General features: G+C 50.6%; 1 protein-coding gene across 2 annotated transcripts in view; it reads left to right on the top strand.

Annotated features, from left to right (window-relative positions):
* TDP1 (tyrosyl-DNA phosphodiesterase 1) overlaps positions 1 to 12,399 on the top strand; it is a 1,670,976-nt gene that overhangs the window by 1,268,908 nt on the left and 389,669 nt on the right. Inside the window, exon 14 of one of the 2 annotated variants that reach the window (XM_069637460.1) lies at positions 11,950 to 12,021. The exons of the other annotated variant lie outside the window; for it this stretch is intronic. Within the exon in view, the coding sequence (XP_069493561.1) occupies positions 11,950 to 12,021 (72 nt within the window). The remainder of the gene's footprint in view (positions 1 to 11,949; positions 12,022 to 12,399) is intronic. 2 annotated transcript variants of the gene reach the window in all.

Raw genomic sequence — 12,399 nt, 5'->3', positions numbered from 1 at the left:
TCACATGCTCATGAATATTCCCCGTCATCAAGCTGGGAATCCTCAGTAAAGAAGAAATCAGTATCAGTTTTGTTTCTGATCTGTCTTTCTTAGTAGTAACCAATCACTGGTCTCTGGGTCATACTGCCCCCAGCCAATGACTGCCCTCTCCCTAAGCCCCGCCTCTGGCAGCCATCCTCAGATTTTTACCGCACGTTCAAGTGTTGGGAGTCCTCGTGCTATAGCTCTCAAGCTTTTTCTTCGTTTCGCGCTTTCTCAAAGAGATTTATCTCATTTTTCGGTTAAATAGATACTCAAGCTCCACCGCTTCTACTTCTGATCAACTGGCACCCGTTTCGCAATCTTCTACGCCCCTCAAGGGTGAAGTTTTTCATCGAGCTACGCTTCTTGGAGCATTCCAGAAGTTTCTGAGGCCTACCTCGTGGACATGGCCCAGGAGAAAGGAAGCTCAACACCGGGCAAGCTGTTCAGGAACTGCCCTGGATGCAAGCTACAGAACCTGTTCAAGGAGGACGAGCACTCGAAGTGCCTCTACTGCCTTCATGAAGACAAATCGCACCTGGAGAAGGAGTGTGCATTTTGCATGAACATGTCGGAACGGACCATGCAGGACCGTCGGACCCGCCTCGCCAACTGGTTGGAAAGCAAGAGCCCAGCAGGTGAGAAGAAGAAGAAACTCGAGCGGTCTTCTAAGTTCTGTGAGGGCGCCCCGGCGACGGGGGCCCAACAGAAGGCAAAGCACAGCGAGTCCGCGGTCACCGGGAGCGCCGAACGGTCGTGCTCCTCGGCTGCCAGACAGGGCACACCTTCACCGACGCCATCAACCGCGAGCCAACGCTCTGGCTCGGGGAAGAGAAAGTCCGAGAACCTGGCTAAGCTTCTGGAGAGGCCCCGGTCGATCTCGAAGGAACCGGCCGAAGGGGTACAAGGCGGTGACCCTCCCCCTAAGGTGAAGGGCTCAAGCGCGCCCAAGGTGGTGAAGGCCTTGATTCACCCGGCCAAGGCCTTTATTGACAGTATCGCTACAGCCCTGGGGAAGCCTGTGGAAGCTCCCCCAGTGGAGGCGACCTCGGGGCCCAGAGTTTCCCTGCCCCTGTAGTGGGAAGCCTCTTTTAAGCCCATCGAGAAGACCCCTGTGAAGACCCCGGTGGAAAAAGAAGGGGGGGCGGTGGCCTTAACGGACATGGACACGACCTCTGAGGAGGGACTGGTCGAAGTCATAGAGGAGGCCTGTCCCCACGGGAGGGATCCCGACGAGGGGGATGACGAGAGCGAGGGTGACGACGACAAGGCTCCGGTGGAGGAGGAGCAACCGTCGCAGCCCGGGCCACAAGACAACTCAGCGGCCATTTTGACAGCAATCCAGGCCTTATGCATGGAGATAATGACCAGGTTGCCCTTGCCTCCGACGGACGACCCGACGGAGCCGAGTCCGTCGGAAAGCCCCCGTAACAAGAGGAGAAGGATCCTTCCAACCCCGCCTTCTCAGCCCTCACGGCCCTCTCAGCCTTTGTCTCCTTCCCCGACCCCGAGCGAGGACACGGGGACGGATACGGTCACGACGGGGATGGATGATGACGACGGTGGTGACGACGGGACTAATCTCCCGTCGCCGATTCCTCGGGCGTCTCCTCCCGACGAAATTGGCTCGTTTCACGCCATGATCGCCAGGGCATCCGAGCTTTTTCAGCTCTGCCACCAAGAGAAGAAGGAAGGCTTCCTTTACCAATGGCGTGAGGCCAAAAGGAAAATGGTCCTCCCGGTGCCGTTGTTGGATGACATCTGGGACGAGGGACTTGCCCTTTTCAAGAACCCGTCCACGACACCTGCTAAGAGGGACCTGTACGAGAAGAAGTACTGGGTCCCTGACACTGCCCCCTTGTGCCTTAGAGCGCAACCGACCCCGGATTCGGTCGTTTCAGCAGCAGCCAAGAAGAAAGCGGGGGGGCATCGGCCTCAAACCTCTACTTCCCCGCCGGACGGCAAGGGAAAGAAGCTGGATGCCACGGGACGATGAGTCATCTCGTCGGTGGAGACGCCGATTAAGGCGGCCAACGCCCTAGCGATCGTGGCCCACTACGACAGGGAGTTGTGGTACAAGATTGCCCCCCTGTTGGATTTCCTCCCGGACGATAAGAGGGCAGAGGCCCTGGCAATCCTGCAGGAGGGTGAGGTGGCCTCTGACCACGCCATAACAATGGCCACGGACATTGCCGAAACCGGTTTCCGCCAATTGGGCAACAGTGTTTGCCTTCGACGGCGGGGGTGGCTCAAGGTGATGGATTTCCGCCACGATGTACAGGCCAAGGTTTTGGACATGCCCTTTGACGGGAACAACCTGTTTGGGAAGACAGTGGATGAGTCCCTTCAGGCCATCAAGACCGACACAGAGACGGCTCGGGCCTTGGGAGTTCTACAACAACGACGTACGCCCTTTCGGAACTCCGGAGGCAAGCAAGGTGCCTCCTCAACGTACCATCAAGCGGCCCGCTCCTCCTCGCAAGAAGCCAACAGGGGACGAGGCAAGTCAGGAGGACCTAGCCGTCGTCGCCAAGGAGGCCAAGGCGGCAAGGCGGCAGCCAAGCAAGACTGAACCGGCCGTGGTGTCGGGCCCCCACCGAGGCACCCCGGTGGGAGGCTGGCTGACGAGGTTCGTCAGCGTGTGGAAATCCATCTCCACCGACCGTTGGATGCTCGATACCCTGGACCGGGGGCACACACTCGAATGCCTAAAGAAGTGCCCCGCATTCCACCCATGGCCAGGAAGGAAAAGCACGTCCCTCAACTACTGTTGGAAGTAAAGGCGATGCTCAAAAAAGGTGCCATCGAGCTCGTCCCAAAGAGGCTTCGGGGCTCCGGAGTTTACTCAAGATACTTCCTCGTCAGAAAGAAGACGGGCGGATGGCGCCCCATCCTGGACCTGCGTCGACTGAACAAGTACATCAAGGCACAGAAGTTCCGGATGGTCACCCTCCAGCACGTGCTGGGACAGCTGGAGGAAGGCGACTTCCTATCGTCGTTGGATTTGGAGGATGCGTACTTTCATATGCCCATTCTAAAAAGGCACCAAAAGTTCCTCAGGTTTGTGGTCCAAGGGCGGCACTACCAGTTCAAGGCCCTCCCGTTCAGATTGAAGTCGGCTCCCAGGGTGTTCACCAAGTGCCTAGCACCAGTGGCGGCGCGGCTTCGCCTGCAGGGGATCCACGTTTACCCCTACCTGGACGATTGGCTCATCCGGGCAACAACAAGGGAGCTTGCCGTCGAACACACGGCGAAGACCGTCCAGCTGCTCACGGACCTGGGATTCTCCATCAACTTCCCCAAATCCCACCTGGTCCCGTCGCAGGTCACACTGTTTCTGGGAGCCAAGCTCGATACAGTGGCGCGATTGGCCTCGCCGCCAGAGGAAAGAATGAAGGCCATCCTGGGCAAGGTACAGCGTCTGCTGGCCACGGACATGGCCAGAGTGAGGTCCATCAAATCCCTTCTCGGGATGATGTCCTCCTGCATCTATCTGGTGCGCCTGTGCAGGCTTCGGATGCGTCCTTTGCAGGAGTTTCTCAACGCCCGTTGGATGCAAGCGACGGGCAGCTTCGAGGACAAGATCTCGCTCAACGAAGTATTCAGCCAAGCTCTTCGATGATGGGGCACCCGCGCGCATCTCGCAGCGTGCACAGACTTTCAGACCCCAGCATATCAGGTGATGGTGACGACGGATGCCTCCCTGGAAGGATGGGGAGCGCACACCGGGGATCTTCACGCGAGAGGCCTATGGCTCCCGGAGGAGAGGCTGCTCCACATCAACATACTGGAGCTCCGGGCGGTGTTCTGGGCTCTCAAGTCTTTCCTCCCGTCCCTCAAGGGCAAAGTGGTGAGGATCTTCACCGACAACACCACCACGATGTTCTACATCAGGAAGCAGGGAGGAACCAGATCCCAAGCCCTGTCCAAAGAAGCACAGGACCTGTGGCACTGGGCCGTTGCCCAGGGGATGTTCCTGGTACCCTTTCATCTAGCAGGGATAAAAAACACTATAGCCGACTCACTCAGCAGGGAGCTGCGTTTGTGCCACGAGTGGGAACTACGCCAGGATCAAGTGGATTAACTCTTCCGGCGATGGGGCAAACCCCAAATAGACCTGTTTGCAACGGCGACGAACTCCAAGTGCCAGAGGTTCGCCAGTAGGTTCCACCAGTCGAAGAGCATGGGCGATGCTTTCTCGTTCCCTTGGGACGGACTGTTCCTGTATGCTTTCCCTCTGTTGCTGCTCAGGCTCATCAACCAACTCAAGAGGTCCTGGTGCAGGATGATCCTCATCGCACCGAAGTGGCTGAGGCAGGTATGGTTCCCGGACCTTCTGGACTTGTCAGCGTCCCCACCAGTCAAACTGCCGACGGACGCGGATCTTCTCTCCAGAGAAGGAGGCACCATTCTTCATCATGACCCGGAGTCGCTGAACTTGCAGGCCTGGCTCCTGCAGCTCTAGAGTTTGGAGGATACGATATCCCGGCTGACTGCAGAGAGGTCCTTGCAAAGGCCAGGGCGTCCTCAACTCTCAAGTACCACGGACACAAGTGGAAGAGGTTCTCTGTCTGGTGCCATGCACAGAAGATTAACCCTCTCAGAATTACAGCCCCTCAAGTGCTACCATACCTACTGTCGCTAGCCAGAGCAGAACTATCTCATGCTTCAATCAAGATACATCTGGCAGCGATTTCCCGATTCACCAGAACTACAGGGCGGTCATCCCTGTGGTCTCATCGCCTGGTGAAGGAATTTATGAAAGGACTGTTTCGATCATTCCCGCCGGTGAAGGCGCCAGCCCTGGCGTGGGAGCTCAACATGGTGCTGACCAGGCTCATGGGTCTGCCATTCGAGCCGTTGCATTCGGCCCCGTTGAAGTTTCTGTCGTGGAAGACAGCGTTCCTTGTGGCCATCACCTCCGCACGATGCGTGGGAGAGATTCAGGCCCTATTCTGCAAGCCTCCATACCTGACCTTTCACAATACGAGGGTAGTGCTGAGGACGCACCCCTCCTTCATGCCCAAGGTGCCGTCGGACTTCCATCTCAACGAGCCCTTGGTGTTACCTGTTTTCTTCCCGTCGCCTTCGTCGCCGGCCGAGAGGACTTTGCACTCGCTGGATGTAGCTAGAGCGCCTAACTTCTACATGGACTGAACGAAGAGTTTTCGGAAGACATCACAGCTGTTTGTGAACTTTGGACCTGTGAACCAAGGGAAGGCTCTCTCGAAGGCTTCCATTTCCAGATGGCTCTCTGGCTGCATCATGTACTGTCATCGGTTGGCAAACTGACTGTTGCCCGGCCATCCGAGAGCCCATTCGACCAGAGCGAACACTGCTACCACGGGGCTCTTGTCTGTTGTGTCCCTGCTGGACATCTGCAGGGCTGGTACGTGGAGGTCGACGCACACCTTCACGAGATTCTACTGCGTTGACCAGGATTCCAGGGAGGAGTCTAGAGTCGGCCAAGCAGTGCTGCGCAACCTGTTCGCTTAAGGTGAGCCTGGTGAGAAGGTAAGAAATGCTTAATGTTGAGTTTTGATGTAATGCTTAATGTTGAGCCTTTGCCACCTCACGTGGTTGTGCATGTGTGTACTGCTATGTATTCTTATATTCATGAGCATGCGAATCCATGCCAGACCCCATGCTGGAGAAGGAACAAGTTACTAACCTGTAACTGTTGTTCTCCAGCATGGGTCTGGCATGGATTCATATGCGAACCCTCCCGCCTACCACTCTGCGGCTCTTCACTTGGCCATACTGCCACTTTACGTGCTACCAAATCTGAGGATGGCTGCCAGAGGCGGGGCTTAGGGAGAGGGCAGTCATTGGCTGGGGGCAGTATGACCCAGAGACCAGTGATTGGTTACTACTAAGAAAGACAGATCAGAAACAAAACTGATACTGATTTTTTCTTTACCGAGGATTCCCAGCCTGACGACGGGGAATATTCATGAGCATGTGAATCCATGCCAGACCCATGCTGGAGAAAAACAGTTACAGGTAAGTAACTTGTTCCTTATACCCCATGTCCAAATGGGAGGACACCTGGAACTTGCGAGTACTGTTCTTAAGCCCCACTTAAAGGCACCAGTTTTTTAACGTGACAACACCCTGGTGGGCTGGCCTCATGCTGTTGAGTCAACCATGTGATCCTCACCATACAGCCTTCTGGTGCTACATCACATAGCAAGTGTTGAATCCCTGAACAGGCACCTCGTTTTTGGTTTCTTTTCCAGATATTGCCAGGAACCACAGAGAAAGCCTTTAAAAGGCTGGTCTGCCATCCATGTTATGGAGTCTTTGCATATGCATGGTAAATTGCACAAGCTGAATCCTGCAAGATTAGTCATCAAGGCCTCACTCTTCTCTGCGTCTGCCTGTTCTTTTGGACTGTACGTTGCAAGCTTGTTTCAAGGTGGATCTGTAACGCTAACTCTTACATGGTCTTATCAGTGTTGTAGGTCCATGCTTAAAGGACCCACGGAACGCAAGATCTCCTTGGCCAACACTGTCAATGTCACAATCACCTGCCAGGCAGGTCCCGTGCTGTGGGGGAGGCCAAGGGATTCTCCCCATATCATCACCAGGCCCCACATCCTGTAGCTGATGGTGGGGCATGGCCCCCTCAGCCACTCCCACAAACACTCAAAGGATCAAGCAGATGTTTGTAACACAAGAAATGAACATCCCAACCAAAGCCCATGAACAAAGCCACACGTGTTAAATCTGTCAGCCTTGATTGGGTGGGTGCTGGCTGCAAAATACTGGAATGGAGGCAACAGTAGGATTGGAGGATTAGATTCCCCCACTGTTCCTTTTATTCCTTAAAGAGACAATGGGTTTTTCCATTTCTTTGTTCAATGCCGGGATGTGTCCCAAAGCATAAAGAGGATGCCTCAACCGAAGGAGGACTTTGTAGAAACTCTGTCTGATTTGCAGTCTATGTTAGACTAGCTATGCTGGTGAAAATATTGTTGCCTATGGATACCAGGAACACTAGACCTGGCAAAAACCCAATGCCAATGCCTTGTTCCCTTGACTCAGTATTACAAAGTAAATTATCTGCTCTGTGGCATCTACGAGGCTGCAGTGTGTGACTCTCTGAGGATATTGAGACACTGGGGTGAAGGCACTGTAACATGTGAGAACCTAGACTGACAAATGGATCTGGAGTTACTATGATATTGTATTATAGTCTTGTTAAGGGAGTGCTAAAAGAGTGTATTGATATCTATTGTGACAAAGACCCCTCCCTAACCCTGGGGACCAACAGTGAGTGGTCAAAGAGGCTGGCGCCATTCCAAGCTAGTGGATGCTGGACCTGGAGGAGGCATAAGGAGGGTCCCCAGACCTTCCAAACTGAGTCTCCACACAAGGCAGGGGGCAGTCATAAGAACAAACCCAGCCTATACCATGAACAATTAGGGGCCAGTCAGAGGGGAGTTCACCCCCTACACTCAAGCTTACCACCAGCAGGATCCTCAAGGAAGCAGTCGCAGGGATGCTGACAAGCCTAACACATCTATAAGTGCACATGAACACCAAGGGAGTAGACTGACAGCACCCATATTTGCTCCAAACGTACTTATGTCAGAGACCAACCAAAAGGAAAAGAGATGGTCAAAGCCTTTATGGACACTCTTGCTCATAACACGGACACCCCATGAGAGCAATTTAAGCCCTATAGCCCAGACCCTTACATCATAGGCTAATGGTGTCCTATGTTTCACATTGGGGCAACAGCAGCATTAAATAATTCATCCATCTCAACTAATCAAATGTGTGTTTATTTTTCCTTCATAAAATAAGTTTGTCATGGGGATGCAGGTCCTGAGACTTGCCAGAAGCAAACTGACTGTAGCTTTGTATAGTCTATGCCTGGCTAGGCTAAATCTCTAGGGTCACACTCTAGATACCCTTCAAATACTGGTGACTGTGCCGCTATCACCTCAACAGAGGGTTTTATATGTTATACATAACTGCTAACGGTATGCATATATACAATTATATGTTATTATCTATAACAGTAAAGAAATTACTGGTAGAAGTGTACTCTCTTTTTGGAGCATTCCTTAATTCGATCCAATAGATTGTATTACTGTATTTCTATCGATTCTATGTCATATCATCGACAGTCGTTTTTTCTACTGGTGTTTCTACGAAAAAATGTTGCTGAAAAAAATCATCAGAATTGTTTATTTTTGGGGGGTTCCCCCCTAAACCCCTGCCTCCTCTGCCTATTTGTTACTGTTCCTGACCCCCACCCTTTATATGCCCTTTACCACCCCCCTCAAACATTTCAATACATTTCTTTTGCAAAGTCTTTTCGTAAAAACACCCCTCAAAAAAATGACTGTCAATGAAATGATGTCGTACCATTTCGATCTCACCACATCCCTCTGGAGAAGTGTCCCTTTGCTGTTCGGCCGTAGACACCTAAAGTGGGCTACAGACATTTTGACAGTACCACCGACTTGCCATATCAGGGCAGTGTCACATAATTGAAAGTGATCATGACCTGACAAGGCTAGGAACTCAAGTTTTGTGCAATTTCCTAGGGGTTCTTTACAGTGGGGAAAAACTAACAAACAGCAACAGAGTAAAGTTTCACTAAATAGAATTTATCCGATGATCACAACTAACTAAAGATTCAGGGATAATTAAAAGTTCAAAATGTTATTTCTTATGCGTCAAGTTTCTTACAGGGTTCCCTTTCACAAAGAGGTCTTGAAAGTTTCTGGGTTTTCACAATGCCCGGTTCTCCTTTCCGAGGCTCTTTGGAGACCACAACCCGATATTATTACCAAGGGCACGTCTTCCCCGTTTTTCCTTTTGCTAATTTTGGACTTGTTCTTTCAAATCCTTCAGTCATTGTCTCTTTTTAAAACTGTAATAATGTTCTCCTTGATGACGTTCTCCTCTACTATTGGCTTATGACACACAGGAATGAGTGTCCTGTGTGGAGGACCTGATGACTCCCAAACCATTCAAGGGTTTTTTTTTTAAAAACTCAAAAGAAAATGCATATCCATACTGCTAATAGTTGTTTTCCCTACCTACAGAACTAAACTAAGGGTGCTTGTCCGTCTATATCTACGTGTGGTCTCCAGCGGGTTGGCGTCCTTGCGGGTATGTTGTTGTTCGCCCTTCTCCACGGGATTGCTGGTAGTTGTGTGTCTGCTTCTCTGTCCCACTCTGAAGTCTCTGTGGTCTTCACGTTCCAACCTGAGGATTTGTTCCTCCCTTCTATCTTTCTATCTCAAGTCCCGGACTCACCATGGCTGCAGTGTGCTCACGCCACCCGGTAGGACAGTCTTTCTGTCCCTGTCTCTCTCTGGGCTTTATGGCCCTCCCCTGCGCCGGCCTTTCAGCATCTCTGCTTTATCGCTGTCTCTCTCCATGCCACAGTGGCTCTGCAGTGTAGAGCGGCTCTGCCTAGACTCCTGCAGACCAGAGGCTTCCTGCTCCATTCAAGGTTCCTCGTCCCTTTATTCTCGCTGCCGCACTTCAAAGGGGCGTGTTTCTTTTCATCAGTTGCTGAGTTTAAGGGAGTGCCAATATTACCTTGAGCAAATGATGTTAATGCAATGTCCATATTTGTTGAAGGCAAAACACAAGTAATAGCAGTCTCTTTGATACCCATAAATGTGGACAGTGTGTTCTCCATAGGGAGTACCTAGTGGGAATGCAAGTCCTTGTCAACTCAAGGGGAGCCACTCCCAGTAAGGTCCCGCTTTCCCTGACCCCTATGGAGGGTCTTTCCTAGCAGGCTCACATCCCTAGCTTCAAAAGGAGCGACTCCCCACTGGGAAGAAGGGCTGAATTACCCAGATTTGTCACAGTGGGCAGGTAAAAAGTGGGTATCGAGCAGTGGCAGGGAGGTGTGCAGACGACACATGAACTGGAAGGATGCCGACAAGGAGGTTGGCGTGCTGACAATTAAGTGAGGGAATGGTGGAGTCAGGGGGGGAACCCCCCTTCATGGTAGCATGAGGAAGGTAGAAGGGGTTGAAGCCCCTTCAACGAAACTTATAGGGATGGGACAGGGGATGGATAGTGAGGGAATATGCGCCTGGGATATCTGCTGCACGGGCTGCACGGGAAAGACCTGCAGAGTAACTGCCGTTGGAGCAGCAACGTGGAACTGTTTGACAGGTGTTCCGCTAGCAGTGGTAGCCGAGTGACAGAGTTCACGCTACTGGCAATTCATGAAGAAGTGTGATCACAGAAAGGATGCTGGAGCGTGGAGAACGCAGATTTCACCTCCAAGTTCTGAGAGGGTCCTGTGTCCTCATATCCTGCATTGCCGTTGATGCACTGAGAAAGACATGCTGAGAGTGGAGGTTTTCCCATGTGCGCCAAGTGGCTGTAATTGCAGAGTTGTGACTGTGCTGATGCCCGAGGCCCGTAGCAGAAAGCAAGCCGAGGGACAGAGGAGTGAAGGAGACCCCCAATTGGCATGACCGGACCTGAGACACCCGAGCTGCAGAAGGGTGTGGGTCCCAAGTGTGCCCAAAGCCATAGTACAAGTAGAAGCGAGTATAAACTGTTCTTCGTTGTGAAAAGTATTTCTAACAATGGAAATGTATGACACGCACCAATAATGAAAGCCGTAGTGGTCGCTTAAGAAGAAAACAATCAAATGTTTCCATTGTTGAAATATTACTATTGCCGGTACGGTTGTGTGTCCCTAATTAAAGAGGGAACGCCTGCTAAAACATTCCACAAACCCCAACTTTGACTTTTGTTACAAGTACATACAGCATCAAAGGGAAGGTCTTGTGTGGCCAATTGCGATTCTCGACAGGAGTTAGAAAGCTTATCCATGATATTACATGGGAATACACCCATATGCAGGCCTTTAAGGTTAAAGATCTACCTTGAAGAATGATCGCTTGTACCTAAATCTGTTTTCCTTTGAAAACTGAACCTTGTAGTATTAAGAACAATTATTCTTTAAACCCATAAGTTGTTGTACTAACGAGAAGAACAAGCATTAGCCAAGCCAATAGGCAAACCCTTTCTATGGTGAAGGAAGTCCTGTTCAGCTATATCCACCTGATCTGCGAAGTTGTTAAAGGTCCAGTGTCCGCTGATACAAATGATACACATGTGACATTGTTGCCTGAAGTTGGAAGTATGGCACTACCGCTTCAGGGTAACTACTGGAACCAAGAATGTCTGAATAAAGCTGGGGAATGGAGCAGGGTGCTTGTAAAGAATATTGAGAAAATATTCAGAGACTGCTGAAGTTGAGAGAAAGTCAGTCTTGAAGCAGAGGCAGGTTATACCTGTGGCAGTAAGGCAGACGAAAGAGGCGAAGAGGGTGCCCTTTTCGTGGAGCATAGGAAAGAAGAGTGCCTTGCCTACCTGTAGAGATCGAAGTGTCTTGTCTTTATGTGCCTAATAATCCTGAAGTATACATTTGAAGCAGAAATACCTGAACTTTGGTTGTGTATAACCCTGTCAGTGGATGTCACGTTGAAGTTGGTTGAAGTAGTGGCATACTACTATACTGTTACCGTGGGAGCAGGCTCCGACGGTAACAGTAGTAGAAGGGTGGTTGGCAGGAGGAAAGCAACAACCCTAGAAGAAGCATCCTGACAATTACCCACATGCAATGCAGAGATCATAATCACTTGTAAAGTTGTACAAGGAGAAGCTGTTACTCTATCCTTTGAACTGTGGCAAAACAATCTTGGAAAGAGAATATCCAGGATTACCATTGGTTCTATTTTCTTGGCTGGAATTGGAAGAGGATCTTTTCAACTGAAATCTGAATAACTATTACCAGTGGATTTTCGTTTGTTGAACTTTTGTTTATCTTGGAACTTACAAGAACTGGTTTAAGACTTTCCTTTCCTTTCGAACCTGTTGAAGAACTTATAAGAACTGGTTCATGACTTTCGTTTTCTTTTTTAACAGTTGGAAAGTGGACTTTGGACAACCCTGGGGAAGGGCCTTACCCAGGATAGGTGAAGGTCATCCAAACTACAGGTTACTTGTTCACTCTTTTATGTTGTTTATGATTTCCTTTGATTGTTTTGTTGTTTAATGTGAGGGCCAGTTTGTTTATGTTAGGGGTTATTCCCTTAGCCTTTAAACTAGTTAGGGAATTCCCTGATAGAGTAGGACTAGCAAGGATTTATTTGAAACATTTTTCATTAATAAAATTGTTTAATTTTTTGAAAAACACAAGCAGTTGTATGCCTCGCATTACCAACTACTCACACAGTCCTCTCTCCCTCAGCAGTTTCACGCCTCCTACCCTTGCATCCATCGTTTGTTGGTATCACCCCATCTACTCTACTTTACTACTCACCTTTAATTTGCTAGTCTCCTCCTCCCACTACTTCTCCCCTCCTCCCAGTATTA

This window comes from Ambystoma mexicanum, chromosome 14 (assembly GCF_040938575.1).
Source record: "Ambystoma mexicanum isolate Mex_15411 chromosome 14, UKY_AmexF1_1, whole genome shotgun sequence".
Classification (NCBI taxonomy): domain Eukaryota; kingdom Metazoa; phylum Chordata; class Amphibia; order Caudata; family Ambystomatidae; genus Ambystoma; species Ambystoma mexicanum.
Note: the sequence above shows the minus strand (reverse complement) of the source record. Positions and strands in the feature narration are given on the sequence as shown.